Source organism: Heterodontus francisci, chromosome 20 (assembly GCF_036365525.1).
Source record: "Heterodontus francisci isolate sHetFra1 chromosome 20, sHetFra1.hap1, whole genome shotgun sequence".
Taxonomy (NCBI): Eukaryota; Metazoa; Chordata; class Chondrichthyes; order Heterodontiformes; family Heterodontidae; genus Heterodontus; species Heterodontus francisci.
Window position 1 is genome coordinate 31,135,019 of NC_090390.1, and position 20,450 is coordinate 31,155,468.

Genomic DNA, 20,450 nt, shown 5'->3' on the forward strand with positions numbered 1-20,450 from the left:
AGTTCATGATGTGGGGACAACTTGTTTGTGCTCCAAGTTACTGCATCACTGGGCTATCAGGCTTTTGGTAGCACAATGAATCAACAACTTAAGGGTCAGAATCTCTAAATCTTCAACTTTATAGTCCACAATTTCAGCGTGTGCTCTGGACATCTGAACTCAATTGATTTAGCAATAAAACCCTTTGCTCTTTGCAGCCTTGCACTGTTTGGACATGGTGAGTGACTAGGCAAATAAACAATTGTGCACATGCCTCCTATGGACACACCCAATATTCAGTATTGTACATTTTTTCAAACTTTATCTGCCACTGATGAGCCCAGTATGGTTTCCTACAGAGATCACTTTCCAAAATCTTGGTTGCCTCCTCTGAGTCAACATTGTGACTGCAACTCTAGGTTGTTCATGTATACCAGGACCAAAAAGGTCCCAGGACAAACTCCTCGGAAACCCCATTCAGTACCTCACCTTGTTCGCCTGGCTCCTCTTCGAACTAACCTCTGTTTCCATTCCTTTAGCGAACTTGATACCCTATGACCTTAATTCATAAGAGTCGATCATGCAAAAACTTTATCAAAAGTGTTTTGAAAGTCAAGTTACACAATACTACATAGCTTCCTCTTCTTTGACTTGTAGTAAGGCAGTTCTTCATCAGGAATCCATGCTAATAATTGTTCGTTGATTAGCTTTTAGAAAAAGCATTCAAAAAGAGTGAATGATCAACAAACTGAGTCTCCAATTCTAAAAAGATAAACACATTTAAAGTAGATTTTACATGAATGCACTACTGTGGTACTAGTTTAATATGACAAGTGGTCCTTTTGATGCAGGTTTTTATTTCTACATCAATTTTAGAAGCTCAGTACTCAGAAGATTCTTTGAAATGACCTTACATTTGTGCTGTAAAATGCTTTCATATTTTAATATTCTTGTAAACAGCTCAGTGAGTTAATCCCGGGGAGGTTGAAACTTGCTGATGGTTATTTTCTGCATGCTCACAGTGCTATCTTTAACCTAAGTCCATGAAGTGTGGTATATGTTAACTACCCAATTTTTTATAAATGTAGAACAAATACTACAGAAATGATCAGTCTACTTCATAAAAGAAAAGTGCACATTCTTGCTAACTTTCTGGAAATAAAACTTTTTGTCACTCAGTTTTTATACTGGGTCTGAACTTCTGACTGGTTTATGACCACAGTTTAAAACTTGACTTATCCAACATTATTAAGTGCCTCACAATAAATCATGGAGGTAGGCAGCTACATTACTGGTTCACAGTCAAGAGAATCTAGCACTCTTCTAAAGAAACATACAAACTATTATTGAGTTAGTGAAAAAGAACTACAGCAGCATGTTTCATCTAGTTATCAAAAAATGTTCATGATACGATTTAAAAAGAAAGGGAATGCTTGAAAAACAACCATAGATATTCGCCCTGCTGCTATTCAAAAAAATATTATGGGATCTCACGATCATTTGAAAGGCAGCAATCCCAACAAGGCAGCATTGAAGTGTCAGACTAGATTTATATGATAAAGTATTATAGTGAGGCTTAATCCCATAGCCTTCTAACTCAGAAGCAAGAGTATTATTACAGAGTTGAATTGAATCAGTTACATATCCCATTCCTTCAATGTGTTGTCAAACTAGAAAAATACAATAGAACAATATTTGCAAGTCTTAACAATTTTGCACAAAAATTAATCCAATTCCCCTTTTAAGGTGGTTTAACTCTCTTTAGTCACTCTTCGCCATGTTTTCTGCCACAACTGTTAATGATTATTGATATTAATAGGGGTGATCACAGTGTCCAGCGACTGTAACACTATTTGCCATTTTCTACCCCATGAAAACAGAAGTTATTTGCAGTAATGTTTTTTCCATTAATTCAGTGCCCACTGGTCAACAGTACCAACTAAAACCTCAATAGCTGTGCTAGCTGTGACTGTGGATTTGCTGTGGGATGCGTTATTTCGATCCATGATGCCTATTACTGGTTTTATGTTCTCTCCTTCAAAGGCAAACTGCTACTTTCTGCAGTATTTTATCATCCTAGTCGATGGAGTGATGGCTGCATGGGCAGCTCATGGCCACCTTCAATAATTGACAGTGGAGTCTATAGACTAAGCTATCTAACCTGTCACACAAAGGAGCATCTTTTTGCCACACTAACTGTAAGCAGAGAACTGAGTGGAGGCAGTAAGTGGATTCAGAAGGGCCGACATTGCCCCAGTACCTGCTGACATTGACAGTCTGACCAGCTTGCCTCCCACAGAAAGTGAAGAGCATCCATTGTTGTGCACTAGTAATGGACACCAGAGCTGTGGCTATATTGACATCACCAAAAGAGATTAACTGGTCATTCATTTCATTGTTGTTTGTTTCGGACATTGCCATGCACAAATTGCCTCCTGTATTTGCCTACAGAACAATAGTGACCTTGCTATATAATATAGGACAGTGACTATTCAGGAAAGAACTTACATTAATATAGCGCCTTTCATGACCTCAGGAATTCCCAAAGCACTTTACCCCAATGAGTACCTTTTGAAGAGTAGTCACTGTTGTAATGTAGGAAACATGGGAGTCAATTTATGCACAGCAAGCTCCCACAAACAGCAATGAGATAAATGGCCAGATCATCTATTTTAGTGATCTTGGTTGAAGGATAACTTCTAATTTATTCCACCTAATTTGCTTATTCTGTCTGTGTTCGGAATAACTAGCCTGAGTACAAATATGTTTCTCTTATCATTGTCTTGCTTCTTCCCTCAGATCGGAAAAATATATGAATTACGGATGATGATGGACTTTAATGGCAATAATAGAGGATATGCCTTTGTACTGTTTACCAATAGACAAGATGCCAAGAATGCAATTAAACAGCTTAATAATTATGAAATAAGGTTAGTTAATGATATGACTGGGGCGTACAAGTGTGGTGTTGAGCAGTACCTTGAATTTAACTCATACCAGCTGTCCCTTATGTTTACTGAAGCTTTGGAAAATGTGTCATAAAGCAAACATGATGCAATGTGTGAACATATTACAACAGTGTTCACTCCACCTTACAATGGCAAATGGCATCAACCAACACACCAGCAGATCAACTAAAAGAAAAACTGGAATCTACAACTACTGTGATGTGTGATTGCCTCATGGGTACAAATATTAGTTTTTGGTGATAAAGTCTATGGGACCCAGTCACCTGTAGAGGGGGGAAGGTTTTATTTGCCAACATACTGGGAGCAGTAGTTGGTTGGGTGGGGTTTGGAGTGTGGTAGGCAGTGTTAGGTAGTGCATGGAAAACCTGGAAGTTTGTGTTTCCACACATAGGGCTGGATTTTACCAAGCCCATGATGTCAGGCTCCATGGCGGTGGGGGCCGGAAGATGGTTGCCACGGACGCCGAAGCCGGGAGGGCCTGGCCCGATCCTCCCGGTGCCAGCAAGGCTCTGTGGCCGCTCCAGCCACCACCACTGCCACCACCCGCCGCCCCCATTCCATCGCCACTGGGTGACGGGACCTGGATTTAAATATTTAAATTAATGAGATGAATAAATTTAAATCAACTTACCTTGAATCTTCCATGCTCGCTGCGATCTTTGGCACGGCAGCCGGCACTCCCCAGCCTTCAATATACAAATCAAATATACAAATATACCACTATCCAAGGCCCCAAACACTCTTTTCAGGTGAAGCAGCGATTTACTTGTACTTCTTTCAACTTAGTATACTGTATTTGCTGCTCACAGTGTGGTCTCCTCTACATTGGGGAGACCAAACACAGATTGGGTGACCGCTTTGCGGAACATCTCCGCTCAGTCCGAAAGCATGACTCCGAGCTTCCAGTTGCTTGCCCTTTCAACACACCCCCTGCTCTCATGCCCACATATCTGTCCTGGGCTTGCTGCAGTGTTCCAGTGAACATCAATGCAAACTCGAGGAACAGCATCTCATTTACAGATTAAGCACACTACAGCCTGCCAGCCTGCACATTGAGTTCAATAATTTCATAGCATGACGGGCATCCCCTTTTTAGTTTTAGTTATTTTTTAAATTTTTTATTATTTATTATATTTATTTGTTATTTTATTTTAGTTTGTTTCATCATTCATGTTTTTACCATGTGCCTACCCACTTTTTTTCATGTTTGTGCTTTGGGCCAGGACTGTTCATTTTTCTCTCAATTAACACCCTCTCTGCACTAACACTTTGTCTTTCAACACACCATTAACATACTGTTTGCCTTTGATCCATGACCTTCTGGTCAGCTATTCTCTGTGATCCTCTGTCCTATCAACACCTTGCCCTTTGTTATCTCTTGCCCCACCCCCGCTTTATTTGCTTAAAACCTATTACATTTCTAACCTTTGTCAGTTCTGAGGGTCACTGACCTGAAACGGTAACTCTGCTTCTCTATCCACAGATGCTGCCTGACCTGCTGAGTATTTGCAGTATTTCTTGTTTTTATTACCTTCAATTCCTCATCTGGGGAAATCAGGTTTGACACTGGTACAGGGTGGGAGGGTGGGTGGGGGGGAGGACCGAAGATATTTACTATGGTGGGGGAGGAAACGGGGTCAAATAAGCATAATCAGTATAGGGGATGGCGGGAAGGGTACACTTTCAACTTTGTGCAGACTAGTGGGGATGTTGTGCTGATTGTCAGAATTCAAAGGTAAGTTTTAGGGGGGGATAAGGGCAAAAACTTTCTGTAATTTCTTGGGGGGTTTGGAAGGGGTGTTACAGTTTTATTTTGTAAATTTTAGGGGGGTTCATTTTAAATATTCAAGTTTGCTGGCAGGACTTGCTGCCCTTTGAAAATGGCGCCAGTGCCTGCGCATAGGCAGCTGACGCCATTGCTGGCTTCAGACAGCCTGCCCCTTTCACGTGACTAGGGAGTGGGGGGGAGGGGGGGAGGGGGTGGCGGGCTACCCCGGCCATTAAAATGATCTGCCCTACGAGACGCGGCGGCTCTAAGGCATTTGGCCCACGTATGTGGACCACCATTTTTTGAGCTCACCAACGAGAATGAGTATAGCTCTTAAAACCCAGCCATACTGTGGATTTTTAACTCCACAATATGCGACTTTTGTCCATGACTGTTCCCCACCCAGAAGTCAGCTTGATTGACAGATTTAGCTTGCAGTTCCCAACTCTGGGGTGTCCAATATCGAAGGGGAATCCAATCCACAACCCCGAGGGTGGGGGATCCGTTCCTGGGGGCTAGGTGGGCAGCGGATTCTGGTGGTGGGGAACCTTCAGGCTGAGAGGAAGCACTTATCCTTTCCAAGAGATTGTCCTCGCCTCGCTAGAGCTCCCGGGTTTCCCGAGGCCCGGGAATACTGACCGGTCACAATTAAGTCTGCAAAGCAGGTTAAATCCAAGGCTTCCAGCCTCATGAACATATTTAACCTGCCTTCTGGGAGTATGTTGGCTGCCTGCCCTTTGTCCTGCTTCAGTAAAACCAGAAGTCGGTGGGTTAGAGGCAACATCCCAACGCACTTGGAATTTTTGCTCATTTAACCCCCCCCCGCCACCACCCACACCCAAATGCACTCAATTCCTGCCAGAAACGTTTAAATGTCAGTCACATGCTAGATCAATACAAATATACCTACAAGCCCAACAGCATTAAGATACACTCATCCTGATACACGGGCTGAAGCATGGTCTTACAGTTCTAAACCCGGGGTCGTGTTTATTAACAAGAGCAGTTTGTAGACCAGAAACTGAATTTTGATATTAGTTTTCATACATGCTTGAACTTAAATTTATTAAATGCAAGTATTGTCTTCCCACATTTTGCCAAGCTTTGTCTGTTGCCTGCTGGCATCGTTGACTTATACCGTGGCTTGAAGAATTCCAACTAACAGATGAGAGCTTTTTTTTTTAGAGATACAGCACTGAAACAGGCCCTTCAGCCCACCGAGTCTGTGCCGACCATCAACCACCCATTTTATACTAATCCTACACTAATTCCATATTCTTACCACATCCCCACCTGTCCCTATATTTCCCTACCACCTACCTATACTAGGGGCAATTTATAAAGGCCAATTTACCTATCAACCTGCAAGTCTTTGGCATGTGGGAGGAAACCAGAGCACCCGGAGGAAACCCACGCAGACACAGGGAGAACTTGCAAACTCCACACAGGCAGGACCCGGAATTGAACCCGGGTCGCTGGAGCTGTGAGGCTGCGGTGCTAACCACTGCGCCACTGTGCCGCCCTGAAACTAAAGGGTTAATTATTCAACTCCCACAGGGAACCTCACCCAGCTGTAGCAGTATCAGAACTTTTCAGAGCGAGTAAATTAGCATGTTGGAATTATTCCAGTTATTCCTTGTCACTCTCTATCAGCGTTCACTGCGAGTATATGAAGCATTGGTTGTTGTTTTTTAATTATTACTCGTTCCTGGGATGTGGATGTTGCTGGCTAGGCCAGCATTTATTGCTCATCCCTAATTGCCCTTGAGAAGGTGGTGATGAGTTGCCTTCTTGAACCACTGCGGTCCATGTGGCGTAGGTACACACACAGTGCTGTTAGGAATGAGGTTCCAGGATTTTGACCCAGCGACAGTGGTGGAACGTCGATATATTTCCAAGTCAGGATGGTGTGTGGCTTGGAGGGGAACTTGCAGGTGGTGGAGTTCCCATGCATTAGCTTCCCTTGACCTTCTAGGTGGTAGAGGACATGGGTTTGGAAGGTGCTGCCTAAGGAGCCTTGGTGCATTACCGCAGTGCATCTTGTAGATGGTACACAATGCTGCCACTGTGCGTCGGTGGTGGAGGGAATGAATGTTTGTAGATGGCGTGCCAATCAAGCGGGCTGCTTGTGCCGAGCTTCTTGAGTGTTGTTGGAGCTGCACCCATCCAGGCACATGGAGAGTATTCCATCACACTCCTGACTTGTGCCTTGTAGATGGTGGACAGGCTTTGGGGACTCAGGAAGTGAGTTACTCACCACAGGATTCCTAGCCTCTGACCTGCTCTTGCAGCCATGGTATTTATATGGCTACTCCAGTTCAGTTTCTGGTCAGTGGTAGCCCCTAGGATGTTGATAGTGCAAAACTTGTGATGTGCAAAACTTCCATGGGTTTCCTTTTCCTTGTGAAAGAAAATTATAGAAACAATTGTAAATATAGACACACGATTAACTAAGCTGTAGGGAAAAGTCAAAACATAGATGGGTCCACTGACAGGTGGGTTGGTCACCAGAGGACGTAGATTTATGATAATTGACGACAGAACCAAAGAGGAGATGAGGAGAATTTGTTTTAAGCAGCGGGCTGTCACGACCTGGAATGCACTACCTGAAAGGGTGATTTAAGTAGTTTCAATAGTTACTTTCAAAAGGGATTTAGATGTAGACTTGAAAAAGATAAAATGCAAGCTGTGGTGAAAGAGCTGGGAGCGGAACTAATCGGATAAGTCTTTGAATGTGCAAGCACAGGCACAATGGGCTGAATACTCTTCTTCTGTGATGTAGGATTCTATGAAGAATATTTATTTGGTGATCAGCCTAAGTGACACAATTCTTTGCTTTCCCTGCAGAAATGGCCGTCTCTTGGGTGTGTGCGCAAGTGTAGACAATTGTCGCCTGTTTGTCGGTGGGATTCCTAAAACGAAGCGGAGGGAAGAAATTTTGGCTGAAATGAAGAAGGTTACAGAGGGGGTTATTGATGTCATCGTGTACCCCAGCGCAGCAGACAAGACCAAAAATCGGGGGTTTGCCTTTGTGGAATATGATAGTCATCGGGCTGCGGCTATGGCTAGGCGTAAATTGTTACCAGGTTTGAAGCTTCTTGTGGCATGTTCTTGCATGGAGCAATCGATAGATAAACTGAGGTTTATCCCACGATGAATGTTCTGCTATGATGTTATATTAATGTATATATATACAGTGTGAACATCTCTCTGAGGTGCAGTTACTGTCAAGTATACAGAGTTTAGTTTTGTTTGACTCAGACTAATTGATACAGTAATTGTGGAGTCATTTTAAAAATTCAAAATATCGTTAGAAGTCAAAACATTTGTACACAGATACCATCTTGTGGGATTTGCATGCACAGTTACTTTGCCAGATCAACTTCACAATCCCTGGATAGGGAGGAGGAAGCTCACCAGCAAGGGCTCCTACTCCTGATTTCGATACAATGCTCCTCTGGGCCCCACATGGAATGTCATGACCTCCCCTCCACCCGCCAGCTCCCTTTGCGTGATCCTCCCAAAGCCCCCACCCCGGTACTTACATGGATCTGGCAAGTGGCCAAGAGCCACACAATCTTCCCCAGCTAACAGCCACGATGTATGCTGTTCCTACCTGTTCCAGATGCAAAGTGGAGAGGTAGCATTGAAATGAAGGCGGTGGTTAAAATCAACATGTCCTCCACTGCCTCTAATGGGTGGGAAATTATTTCACTGGAGCAGCTTCCCACTCTGCTCTGATTTAAAGTTCACCCCATAGTCTCCAAATACTGAGAATGGACATAAAACTGGTGGGACAATGGTTCTGTGTGCCAATCTGCGCCAGCCTGAGGCCCGAGCCAAATCTAACTTTCGGCTTCATTTAAGTGTCGTCAGTGAAGTGGAGGTGCCTAATGGGCGCTGCATTGTAACTTATGGGGCAGGGAGGGAAATTCCGGTGCTACCTCTGACACAGCAAATCACAATGCAAAATTGAGAGGTTTTACCCTGGAAAAAAGTGGGATTGCGAATTCCTCCCTTTTTAAGTTAATTCATTTTAAACCCTTGTCCTCTAGTTGCTTGCTCATAAAGAAAATAGCCTGTTAATATTTAATTCATCCCTGCCTCTCAGTAAGTTAAAGGTTTGATCATATCACTCATTCAATCTTTTCTTGAATGGAGACAAGTTGAGCTCTGTGAATCTCACCGCTCAAAACCCCAAGTCCTGCAAATATCATTGTTACTCTTCTCTGACCCATCTCCAATGCGCCAACATCCTTTAGAAAGCAGAGTACCACTACACAATATTCCATATGTAGCCTCACCAGTGATCTATACAAGGTTAGGTTATTTTTATAAGCTGGTCTGTCATCACAGACCCAAAGTTGTAGTAAGGCTTCCTGCAAGTCAGTCCCCTGTTTATACTGGTTAACTAAACTTATGCCTTATACCTGGGAGTGAGTTTGGTGAATATGTGGCAACAAGCATGTGCAGATCTTCTCTTCCAGCAGTTGAACTGTAAATTTTTAGAGGCTGCAGTCGGCAGCAACCTCATGTCTAAACATTTAAATTAAGAAATCTTCAGAGGATACAATTTGACATCATACTGGAATTACGTTGATTCCAGATTGACTGTACAGCTAGGGTGCAAATTGGAAACTGCATCACAGCAAGGCTAATGCTATTGTGCAAACACACCCAGAGTTAAATGCCCTCATGATTCAAGGAGAGTTCCATATCCGTAAGGGATAGATGGTACTGGAATAAGCTCATCCTGAGAAAGGGGCTCATATGTTTTAGAAACCATCCTGGTTCTAGCATCTTGTGGTGACCTGTCACTGGTTCTTGAAAACCTTGGAGAATCATACAATCCTATAGCACAGATGGAGGCCATTTGGCCTGTTGTGTCTGTGCCAGCTCTTTGACGAGCTATCCCATCGAGTGTCACTCCTCTGCTTGTGCCCTATAGCCCTACAAATTGGTGTACATCTTGCACTAAACTGTACACATTTCCACAGCAGATCTCCAAGTTAACCAGCTACTGGTACGTCCAAAGTTCCCTCTATCCCTCTAATTTATTTTACCGTGCCCAGCCTACTCATTTAAGTGCGTTGGTCCTTTAAATTTTTTTGCACGACTATGCATATGCGGTAACTTAAAGGGACCAACTTGTGCTCATCCCGTGCGGGAACTTCCAGGCTGCTATGCGAGTGCGCAGCCGAGAGAGAACATTGGGTATGTCTAACCAAAACCGATTGTTTTCAAATACTGAGTGGTACAATACAAACTTGTGACTGGTTCATACCACTGCTAGACCCCTCAGTCCTGGTACCTGTTTTACCATTTGATAAAGAAATTAGCAATTAACACATGCTGCCTTTCCAATTCAGGAAGGATTCAGTTATGGGGACACCCTATAGCAGTAGACTGGGCTGAGCCGGAGGTCGAAGTTGATGAGGAAACAATGTCGTCGGTCAAAATATTATATGTACGTAATCTAATGCTACCAACCAGCGAAGAAGTGATTGAAAAAGAATTTAATAGCATCAAACCTGGTAAGATCAGCACAATCCCAAGACTAGCAAAGTGTGAATGGGAAGGATTTTCTAGAATTTTTCATTCAGCTTTCAGAATATCGGAATTGTATATTATTAGTGTTCACAATATAGTACAAACATTAGGCTGTACCTTAAATTTTTTATAATCATTGAAATATACTGATTAGAAGGATGTAAAAACAGAAGAAGGCCATTCAGCCGCTCGAACCTGTTCCGCCATTCAATTAGCTCATGTCTAATCTGTGTTTTAACGTCATCTACCTGCCTTGATTTTGTAACTCTTAATATCCTTGCCGCACAAAAAGCTATCAATCTCAATCTTAAAATTTTCAATTGATATATCCTCAACAGCTTTTTAGGGAGAGAGTTCCAGTTTTCCATTATGCTTTACATGAAGAAGTGCTTTCTGACACCAACCCTGAACAGCCCAGTAATAATTTTAAGATTATGCCCCATTGTTCTGGACTCTCCCACCACAGGGAATAGTTTCTCTCTATCTACCCTATCACCTCCTTTGGTCATCTTAAACACCCCAATTATTATTTTTTTATTCATTCATGGGATGTGGGCGTCGATGGCCAGGCCAGCATTTATTGCCCATCCCTAATTGCCCTTGAGAAGGTGGTGGTGAGCTGCCTTCTTGAACCGCTGCAGTCCATTTGGGGTAGGTATACCCACAGTGCTGTTAGGAAGGGAGTTCCAGGATTTTGACCCAGTGACAGTGAAGCAACGGCGATATAGTTCCAAGTCAGGATGGTGTGTGACTTGGAGGGAACTTGCAGGTGGTGGTGTTCCCATGCATTTTCTGCCCTTGTCCATCTAGTTAGTAGAGGTTGCGGGTTCGGAAAGTGCTGTCTAAGGAGCCTTGGTGCAATGCTGCAGTGCATCTTGTAGATGGTATACACTGCTGCCACTGTGCGTAGGTGGTGGAGGGAGGGAATGTTTGTAGATGGGGTGCCAATCAAGTGGGCTGCTTTGTCCTGGATGGTGTCGAGTTTCTTGAGTGTTGTTTGTGCTGCACTCATCCAGGCAAGTGGAGAGTATTCTACCATACTCCTGACTTGTGCCTTGTAGATGGTGGACAGGCTTTGGGGAGTCAGGAGGTGAGTTACTTGCCTCAGGATTCCTAGCCTCTGACCTGCTCTTGTAGCCACGGTATTTATATGGCTACTCCAGTTCAGTTTCTGGTCAATGGTAGCCCTAGGATGTTGATAGTGGGGGATTCAGCGATGGTAATGCCGTTGAATGTCAAGAAGAGATGGTTAGATTCTCTCTTGTTGGAGATGGTCATTGCCTGGCACTTGTGTGGCGTGAATGTTACTTGCCACTTATCAGCCCAAGCCTGGGTATTGTCCAGGTCTTGCTGCATTTCTACACAGACTGCTTCAGTATCTGAGGAGTCACGAATGGTGCTGAACATTGTGCAATCATCAGCGAACATCCCCACTTCTGACCTTATGATTGAAGGAAGGTCATTGATGAAGCAACTACCCTGAGGAACTCCAGCAGTGATGTCCTGGAGCTCAGATGATTGACCTCCAACAACCACAACCATCTTCCTTTGCGTTAGGTATGACTCCAGCCAGCAGAGGGTTTTCCTCCTGATTCCCATTGACCTCAATTTTGCTAAGGCTGCTTGATGCCATACTGGGTTAAATGCTGCTTGATGTCAAGGGCAGTCACTCTCACCTCACCTCTTGAGTTCAGCTCTTTTGTCCATGTTTGAACCAAGGCTGTAATGAGGTCAGGAGTTGAGTAGCCCTGACGGAACCCAAACTGAGCGTCACTGAGCAGGTTATTGCTAAGCAAGTGCTGCTTGATGGCACTGTTGATGACACCTTCAATCACTTTACTGATGATTGAGAGTAGACTGATGGGGCGGTAATTGGCCGGGTTGGACTTGTCCTGCTTTTTGTGCACAGGACATACCTGGGCAATTTTCCACATTACAGGGTAGATGCCAGTGTTGTAGCTGTACTGGAACAGCCTGGCTAGGAGTGCGGCAAGATCTGGAGCACAAGTCTTCAGTACTATTGCCGGAATATTGTCAGGGCCCATAGCTTTTGCAGTATCCAGTGCCTTCAATCGTTTCTTGATATCATGCGGAGTGAATCGAATTGGCTGAAGTCTGGCATCTGTGACGCTGGGGACATCAGGAGGAGGCCGAGATGGATCATCAACTCGGCACTTCTGGCTGAAGATTGTTGCAAATGCTTATGCCTTATCTTTCGCACTGATGTGCTGGGCTCCCCCATCATTGAGGATGGGGATATTTGTGGAGCCACCTCCTCCAGTTAGTTGTTTAATTGTCCACCACCATTCATGGCTGGCTGTGGCAGGACTGCAGAGCTTAGATCTGATCCGTTGGTTATGGGATTGCTTAGCTCTGTCTATCGCATGCTGCTTACGCAATTTGGCACACAAGTAGTCCTGTGTTGTAGCTTCACCTGGTTGACACCTCATTTTGAGGTATGCCTGGTGCTGCTCCTGGCATGCCCTCCTGCACTCTTCATTGAACCAGGGTTGGTCTCCTGGCTTTATGGTAATGGTAGAGTGGAGGATATGCCAGGCCATGAGGTTACAGATTGTGGTTGAGTACAATTCTGCTGCTGCTGATGGCCCACAGCGCCTCATGTATGCCCAGTTTTGCATTGCTAGATATCTTCAAAATCTATCCCATTTAGCACGGTGGTAGTGCCACACAACACGATGGAGGGTATCCTCAATGTGAAGGCGGGACTTCGTCTCCACAAGGACTGTGCGGTCCTACCAATACTGTCATGGACAGATGGATCTGCAGCTGGCAGATTGGTGAGGATGAGGTCAAGTATGTTTTCCCCTCTTGTTGGTTCCCTCACCACCTGCCGCATACCCAGTCTAGCAGCTATGTCCTTTAGTACTCGGCCAGCTCGGTCAGTAGTGGTGCTACCGAGCCACTCTTGGTGATGGACATTGAAGTCCCCCACCCAGAGTACATTTTGTGCCCTTGCCACCCTCAGTGCTTCCTCCAAGTGCTGTTCAACATGGAGGAGTACTGACTCATCAGCTGAGGGAGGGCGATAGGTGGTAATCAGCAGTAGGTTTCCTTGTCCATGTTTGATCTGATGCCATGAGACTTCATGGGGTCCAGAGTCGATGTTGAGGACTCCCAGGGCAACTCCCTCCCTACTGTATACTACTGTGCCACCACCTCTGGGGGGGTCTGTCCTGCCGGTGGGACAGGACATACCCGGGGATGGTGATGGCAGTGTCTGGCACATTGTCTGTAAGGTACAGGCCTCCCAACAGCCAGCGGGAGGTAGAGGAGCAGATATGTGGACAGATTTTGGAAAGATGTAAAGGTAACAGGGTTGTAGTGGTGGGTGATTTTAACTTCCCGTATATTGACTGGGACTCACTTAGTGCTAGGGGCTTGGATGGGGCAGAATTTGTAAGGAGCATCCAGGAGGGCTTCTTGAAACAATACGTAGATAGTCCAACTAGGGATGGGGCCATACTGGACCTGGTATTGAGGAATGAGCCCGGCCAGGTGGTCGAAGTTTCAGTAGGGGAGCATTTCAGGAACAGTGACCATAATTCCATAAGTTTTTAAGTTACTTGTGGATAAGGATAAGAGTAGTCCTCGGGTGAAGATGCTAAATTGGGGGAAGGCTAATTATAACAATATTAGGCAGGAACTGAAGAATTTAGATTCGGGACGGCTGTTAGAGGGTAAATCAACATCTGACATGTGGGAGTCTTTCAAATGTCAGTTGATTAGCATCCAGGACCAGCATGTTCCTGTGAGGAAGAAGGATAAGTTTGGCAAATTTCGGGAACCTTGGATAACGCGGGATATTGTGAGCCTAGTCAAAAAGAAAAAGGAAGCATTTGTAAGGGCTGGAAGGCTAGGAACAGACGAATCCCTTGAAGAATATAAAGACAGTAGGAAGGAACTTAAGCAAGGAGTCAGGAGGGCTAAAAGGGGTTATGAGAAGTCATTGGCAAACAGGATTAAGGAAAATCCCAAGGCTTTTTATACGTATATAAAGAGCAAGAGGGTAACCAGGGAAAGGGTTAGCCCACTCAAGGACAGAGAAGGGAATCTATGTGTGGAGCCAGAGGAAGTAGGCGAGGTACTAAATGAGTACTTTGCATCAGTATTCATCAAGGAGAAGGACTTGGTGGATGATGAGCCAAGGGAAGGGAGTGTAGATAGTCTCAGTCATCTCATGATCAAAAAGGAGGAGGTGTTGGGTGTCTTGCAAAGCATTAAGGGAGATAAGTCCCCAGGGCCTGATGGGATCTACCCCAGAATACTGAGGGAGGCAAGGGCAGAAATTGCTGGGGCCTTGACAGAAATCTTTGCATTCTCATTGGCTACAGGTGAGGTCCCAGAGGACTGGAGAATAGCCAATGTTGTTCCTTTGTTTAAGAAGGGTAGCAAGGATAATCCAGGAAATTATAGGCCGGTGAGCCTTACGTCAGTGGTAGGGAAACTATTAGAGAGGATTCTTCGGGACAGGATTTACTCCCATTTGGAAACAAATGGACTTATTAGCGAGAGGCAGCATGGTTTTGTGAAGGGGCGGTCGTGCCTTACTAATTTGATTGAGTTTTTTGAGGAAGTGACAAAGATGATTGATGAAGGAAGGGCGGTGGATGTCATCTATATGGACTTCAGTAAAGCCTTTGACAAGGTCCCTCATGGCAGACTGATACAAAAGGTGAAGTCACATGGGATCAGAGGGGAGCTGGCAAGATGGATACAGAACTGGCTCGGTCATAGAAGACAGAGGGCAGCAGTGGAAGGGTGCTTTTCTGAATGGAGGGATGTGATTAGTGGTATTCCGCAGGGATCAGTGCTGGGACCTTTGCTGTTTGTAGTATATATAAATGATTTGGAGGAAAATGTAGCTGGTCTGATTAGTAAGTTTGCGGACGACACAAAGGTTGGTGGAGTTGCAGACAGTGATGAGGATTGTCAGAGGATACAGCAGGATATAGATCGGTTGGAGACTTGGGTGGGGAACTGGCAGATGGAGTTTAATCCGGACAAATGTGAGGTAATGCATTTTGGAAGGTCTAATGCAGGTGGGAAGTATACAGTAAATGGCAGAACCCTTAGGAGTATTGACAGGCAGAGAGATCTGGGCGTACAGGTCCACAGGTCACTGAAAGTGGCAACGCAGGTGGATAAGGTAGTCAAGAAGGCATACGGCATGCTTGCCTTCATTGGTCGGGGCATAGAGTATAAAAATAGGCAAGTCATGCTGCAGCTGTACAGAACTTTAGTTAGGCCGCACTTAGAATATTGCATGCAATTCTGGTCGCCACACTACCAGAAGGACGTGGAGGCTTTGGAGAGGGTACAGAAGAGGTTTACCAGGATGTTGCCTGGTCTGGAGGGCATTAGCTATGAGGAGACGTTGGATAAACTCGGATTGTTTTCACTGGAACGATGGAGGTGGAGGGGCGACATGATAGAGGTTTACAAAGTTATAAGCGGCATGGACAGAGTGGATAGTCAGAAGCTTTTTCCCAGGGTAGAAGAGTCAGTTACTCGGGGACATAGTTTTAAGGTGAGAGGGGCAAAGTTTAGAAGGGATGTGCGAGGCAAGATCTTTACACAGAGGGTGGTGAGTGCATGGAACTTGTTGCCGGGGGAGGTGGTGGAAGCAGGTACCATAGAGACGTTTAAGAGGCATCTTGACAAATACATGAATAGGATGGGAATAGAGGGATACGGACCCCGGAGGTGCAGAAGGTTTTAGTTTAGGCAGGCATCAAGATCGGCGCAGGCTTGGAGGGCCGAATGGCCTGTTCCTGTGCTGTACTGTTCTTTGTTCTTTGTATGATTCCGTGAGTATGACTATGTCAGGCTGTTGCTTGACTAGTCTGTGGGACAGCTCGCCCAACTTTGGCACAAGCTCCCAGATGTTAGTAAGGAGGACTTTGCAGGGTCGACAGGGCTGGGTTTGCCATTTTCGTTTCCGGTGCCGAGCTAGATGCCGGGTGGTCCGTCCGGTTTCATTCCTTTTTATTGACTTCGTAGCGGTTGGATACAACTGAGTGGCTTGCTAGGCCATTTCAGAGGGCATGTAAGAGTCAACCACATTGCTGTGGGTCTGGAGTCACATGTAGGCCAGACCAGGTAAGTACAGCAGATTTCCTTCCCTAAAGGACATTAGTGAACCAGATGGATTTTTACAACAATCGACAATGGTTTCATGGCTATCATTAGACTAGCTTTTAATTCCAGACTTATTAATTGAATTCAAATTCCACCTTATGCTGTGGTGGGATTTGAACTCATGTCCCCAGAGCAATACCCTGGGTCTCTAGGTTACTCGTCCAGCGGCAATACCACTACGCCACTGCCTCCCCTCACCCCCACCTACCAGCCGCCATGTAATCTCCTGGGAATTGTGATACAGCTATATCACCCCTTAAACTTCCATCTTCAGTGTGTACCATCTACAAGATGCATTGCAGCAACTTGCCAAGCCTCCTTCAACGGCACCTTCCAAACCCACGACCTCTACCACTTAAAAGAACAAGGGCAGCAGATGCATGGTAACATGACCACCTGCAAGTTCCCATCCAAGTCACTCACCATCCTGACTTGGAACTGTATCACCATTCCCAGGAGATTACATGGTGGCTGGTAGGTGGGGGGCATGGGTGGGGTGGGGTGAGGGGGTTCTTGCTGCCTAGTTGCAACATGACTGAGCAGGACAGGTTGGGTGGAGTAGCTGGGCTATTTGTGTTCATCCTTTTCAGATGTCCATATTAGTGGTTGAGAGCACAAATGAGTTCCATTAAAGAAGTATATTTGGTTATCATCGTGAGATTTGAAAAATGTAACATTTTGTATTGGTGTGATTGCACGTTCAAGCACAGCATGATATGGAGTTACTAGATGTTGCACACTGTAAAGGTTCATGGTTTCTAAACTGTATATTAAAACAAAAATGGAGGCCTGGAGTTTCCACCTAGATATCAGTGCAGTCTGGACAGAATTGACTGAAACAATGCAAAAGACTGGGGAATTTAGCAATTACCAAGGCTTCAAATACTGTAAGACTATATGGGCATTTCAATATACATGACCATGGCTCTAATTTGTTGCTTTCAGGCACAGTTGAAAGAGTCAAGAAAATCCGAGATTATGCATTTGTTCACTTTGTTACCCGAGAAGATGCGATTAATGCCATGAACAGGATGAATGGAAAGGTATTATTGGAATTTCTAATAGCCAAGGCATACTGTGAGTAAAGCGTTGGAAGATATTGATGATAACACATGTTTTCTGTGCATTCCCTGAAGGTGTTGGATGGGTCTCCAATTGAGGTCACACTGGCCAAGCCTGTGGACAAGGACAGCTACGTGCGTTATACCCGAGGGACAGGCGGCCGAGGGGCAGTGCTGCAAGGAGAATATACCTACACTTTAGGACAGGTATATGATCCTGCAGCTGCCTACCTTGGGGCTCCTGTTTTCTATGCACCCCAGGCCTATGCTGCTATTCCTAATCTGCGTTTCCCAAATAAGGGGCATTTCAGTGCACGGGGGATGATACGGGCTCCCTCCGTGAGAGGTAACTCCATCTTTTTGCATCTATCCTACAATAACAGCTGGAAACATAGTACTACTGCATTACTGATTCTAAATATTAGAGGCTGGTACCTTGATAAGTCACTAACAGCTTTGAAAATAAGCTGCAGAAATTCCTTTCCTTAAAATCAGAAAATAAAACGGGATAAAGGATTGGTGACAGAGTTCAAGAATTATAATTGCGATGTAACATTAGTCTTATAACATAATCTTGAGGGGTTGTTGCTACTTCCAATTGATCAAGAATAAAGCAAAGCATAAGGGCCACACCTACATTTACAGTTCTGTTATTTAGCAAGCTAAAAAAAAACACATTGAATCCATCAAAGTTCAATAGATGTTCAGGAAAATTTAACACATCAAATGGTAACCTCACTGAACTACATTAACATCTTAAAACCAGAGCCCACATTCCAAAATCCCTGTAGCAGTTGCTGTACATGCGTTGAATGGCCTGGAAGACAAAAGTAATCAAAATAGTCAGTGTGTATATATGACCGACAAATGGGACTGGAAAAGAGTGAAGAATGAAGAGTACAAATTTTCTGGTATTTTTGATATAAATGAGGTGATTTGAGACTGGAAATAGTGTAATCTGAGGTCCCATCAAGAAAATGATGAGAATCTTCCTCAGTCCTGTGACCTTGAAGTTCTTAATTTTTGCCACTAAAAGGCAGACACGAGCAACCCAAAATACCTCTCTCTTCACCCCTTCACCTGCTCTCTGGCTACATTCTCTCCAGTGGCCTGGTTGAGATCAGAAACTCAGTGAGCTGGATTTTTGTTAGGCTGAGGAGGCAGGAACGGAGGCAGGTGAGGCCGCAATTTCCCGCTACCAGCCAGTGTGCCGGTCTGCTGCCAGGGTCCCGCCTCCGGGCTAGTTTGAGGATACCTGCTTTAGGGTGGTGGGGGGCAGCTACTGGCCCACCATTAGCAGGTTTCCAATTGTACCAGTTCAATTACCCATTGAAAGCAATGATCAGAAGCCTTCTGGAATTTTTCAGATGGCATTCGGGCCCCCAGCTGAGGCTGAAGCCCAGCTGATGAATGGAGGCAGCCTCCAGGTGGCAGACCGAGGAGCCATCGATGCCTCATTCAATTTAACCCCACCACCTCGCCCCCTCCCCAGCCGCGAATGCCAGAGGGCTGTAACTGTGGCCACAGGCTGTCCTGTGGAGGGGCTCCCACTCCACAATGATAGTCTGGCAGCTGAGGCTACTTTTAATTTTTAAACTTTAAAAGTCCTTTAGAGGATGCCTCCATCTTGAGGCACCCTCTCTCTCTCCTACCTACTTCAGCAGCTCCCACCTCTGACGGTACGCCTGCCAATCTTCCAGTGCTGGAGAGCCTCCTATTGGCGCTCCAGCCTTGGGAGCCTGCCTGCCATCCTTAATTGGAGGGGCTCCCAGAGGCAGCCACCTTTCATCCCAACGTGTGAGTGGGAACGAAAATCTGGCCCATTGTGTGGGTGACCACAGGCCTACCTTCTGCTAATAACACAATTCATTGGTGTTCTAATGCAGCATGCAACCATACTACTCATAAAGAACAATAAACAATAAACATTTGAAATGCAATAGTTTTCCAATTATATATTCAATTAGGATGCAGTTTTTTTAAACTATTTGTACCAGAGGCTATCATTTATTTTGTCACATTCCTATTGTGGAATGTATTCCCAAGAATGGTTCCAGGGATGAGGAATTTCAGTTATGAAGATAGATTGGAGAAGCTAGGACTGTTTTCCTTGGAGAAGAGAAGGCTGAAAGGTGATTTGATAGAGGTATTCAAAATCATGAGGGATAGATAGAGAGAAACTGTTCCCACTCATGAAAGGATCGAGAACGAGAGGGCAGCGAGTGGTTAAGGTCTGGAATGTGCTGCCTGAGAAAGTGGTGGAGGCAGGTTCAATTGAAGCATTCAAAAGGGGATTAGACAGTTATCTGAAAAGGAAGAATGTGCAGGGTTATGGGGAGAAGACAGGGGAATGGAAATGAGGGAGTTGCTCTTTCAGAGAGCTCGTGCGGGCATGATGGGTCGAATGGCCTCCTTCTGTGCTGTAACAATTCTGTGATTCTGTATTTGTTTAATCAAGGAAAACAAATGTGTTGGAAATGAAGAGTCACGGGAAGTAAATGAGTGGGGTGTCTGAAAACAGTTTAGCTGTTGTAGAAAAACTGCAAGAAGCATTTTAATTTTTACTGGCTTTTACCTTTGATGTGTGAATTTTCCCATTTTATTTTTTAAAATGAACGCATTTGGGCATGATCTAGACTTATGATGATATAGTTTGCAATCTCTGAGTGCCATCTAAACCACAGAGAGTGAGACAATTTGCCATTTAAACAATCAAAATTGAGAATGCCTTCTGCTAAAGAAAACTATTTTCTTTTTCTTTGTATCCCAGTAAATCCTGTTAAAATACGTGTGGTGTCTTATTTAGGAACCAGCTTAAATATGAGGAATGACTATAGTCTTAAAGGGAGAGTTCTGTGGTTATATGTTCAAAGCATGCCAGCCTTCTGATGGGGATCAGTTTTCAATCAATAGTTACTTTGATTTCCTCATTCGCAAATTCGGAATTAAAATCAGTTTGCTGTG

At 44.7% G+C, this 20,450-nt stretch overlaps 1 protein-coding gene across 6 annotated transcripts in view; it reads left to right on the top strand.

Annotated features, from left to right (window-relative positions):
- The window catches only part of a1cf (apobec1 complementation factor), a 58,403-nt gene that overhangs the window by 12,126 nt on the left and 25,827 nt on the right, over positions 1-20,450 (top strand). For all 6 annotated transcript variants that reach the window (XM_068052497.1, XM_068052499.1, XM_068052498.1 and 3 more), the window contains exons 4-8: positions 2,779-2,909; positions 7,564-7,802; positions 10,086-10,250; positions 17,371-17,468; positions 17,562-17,832. In XM_068052497.1, coding sequence (XP_067908598.1) covers positions 2,779-2,909; positions 7,564-7,802; positions 10,086-10,250; positions 17,371-17,468; positions 17,562-17,832 — 904 coding nt within the window. The remainder of the gene's footprint in view (positions 1-2,778; positions 2,910-7,563; positions 7,803-10,085; positions 10,251-17,370; positions 17,469-17,561; positions 17,833-20,450) is intronic.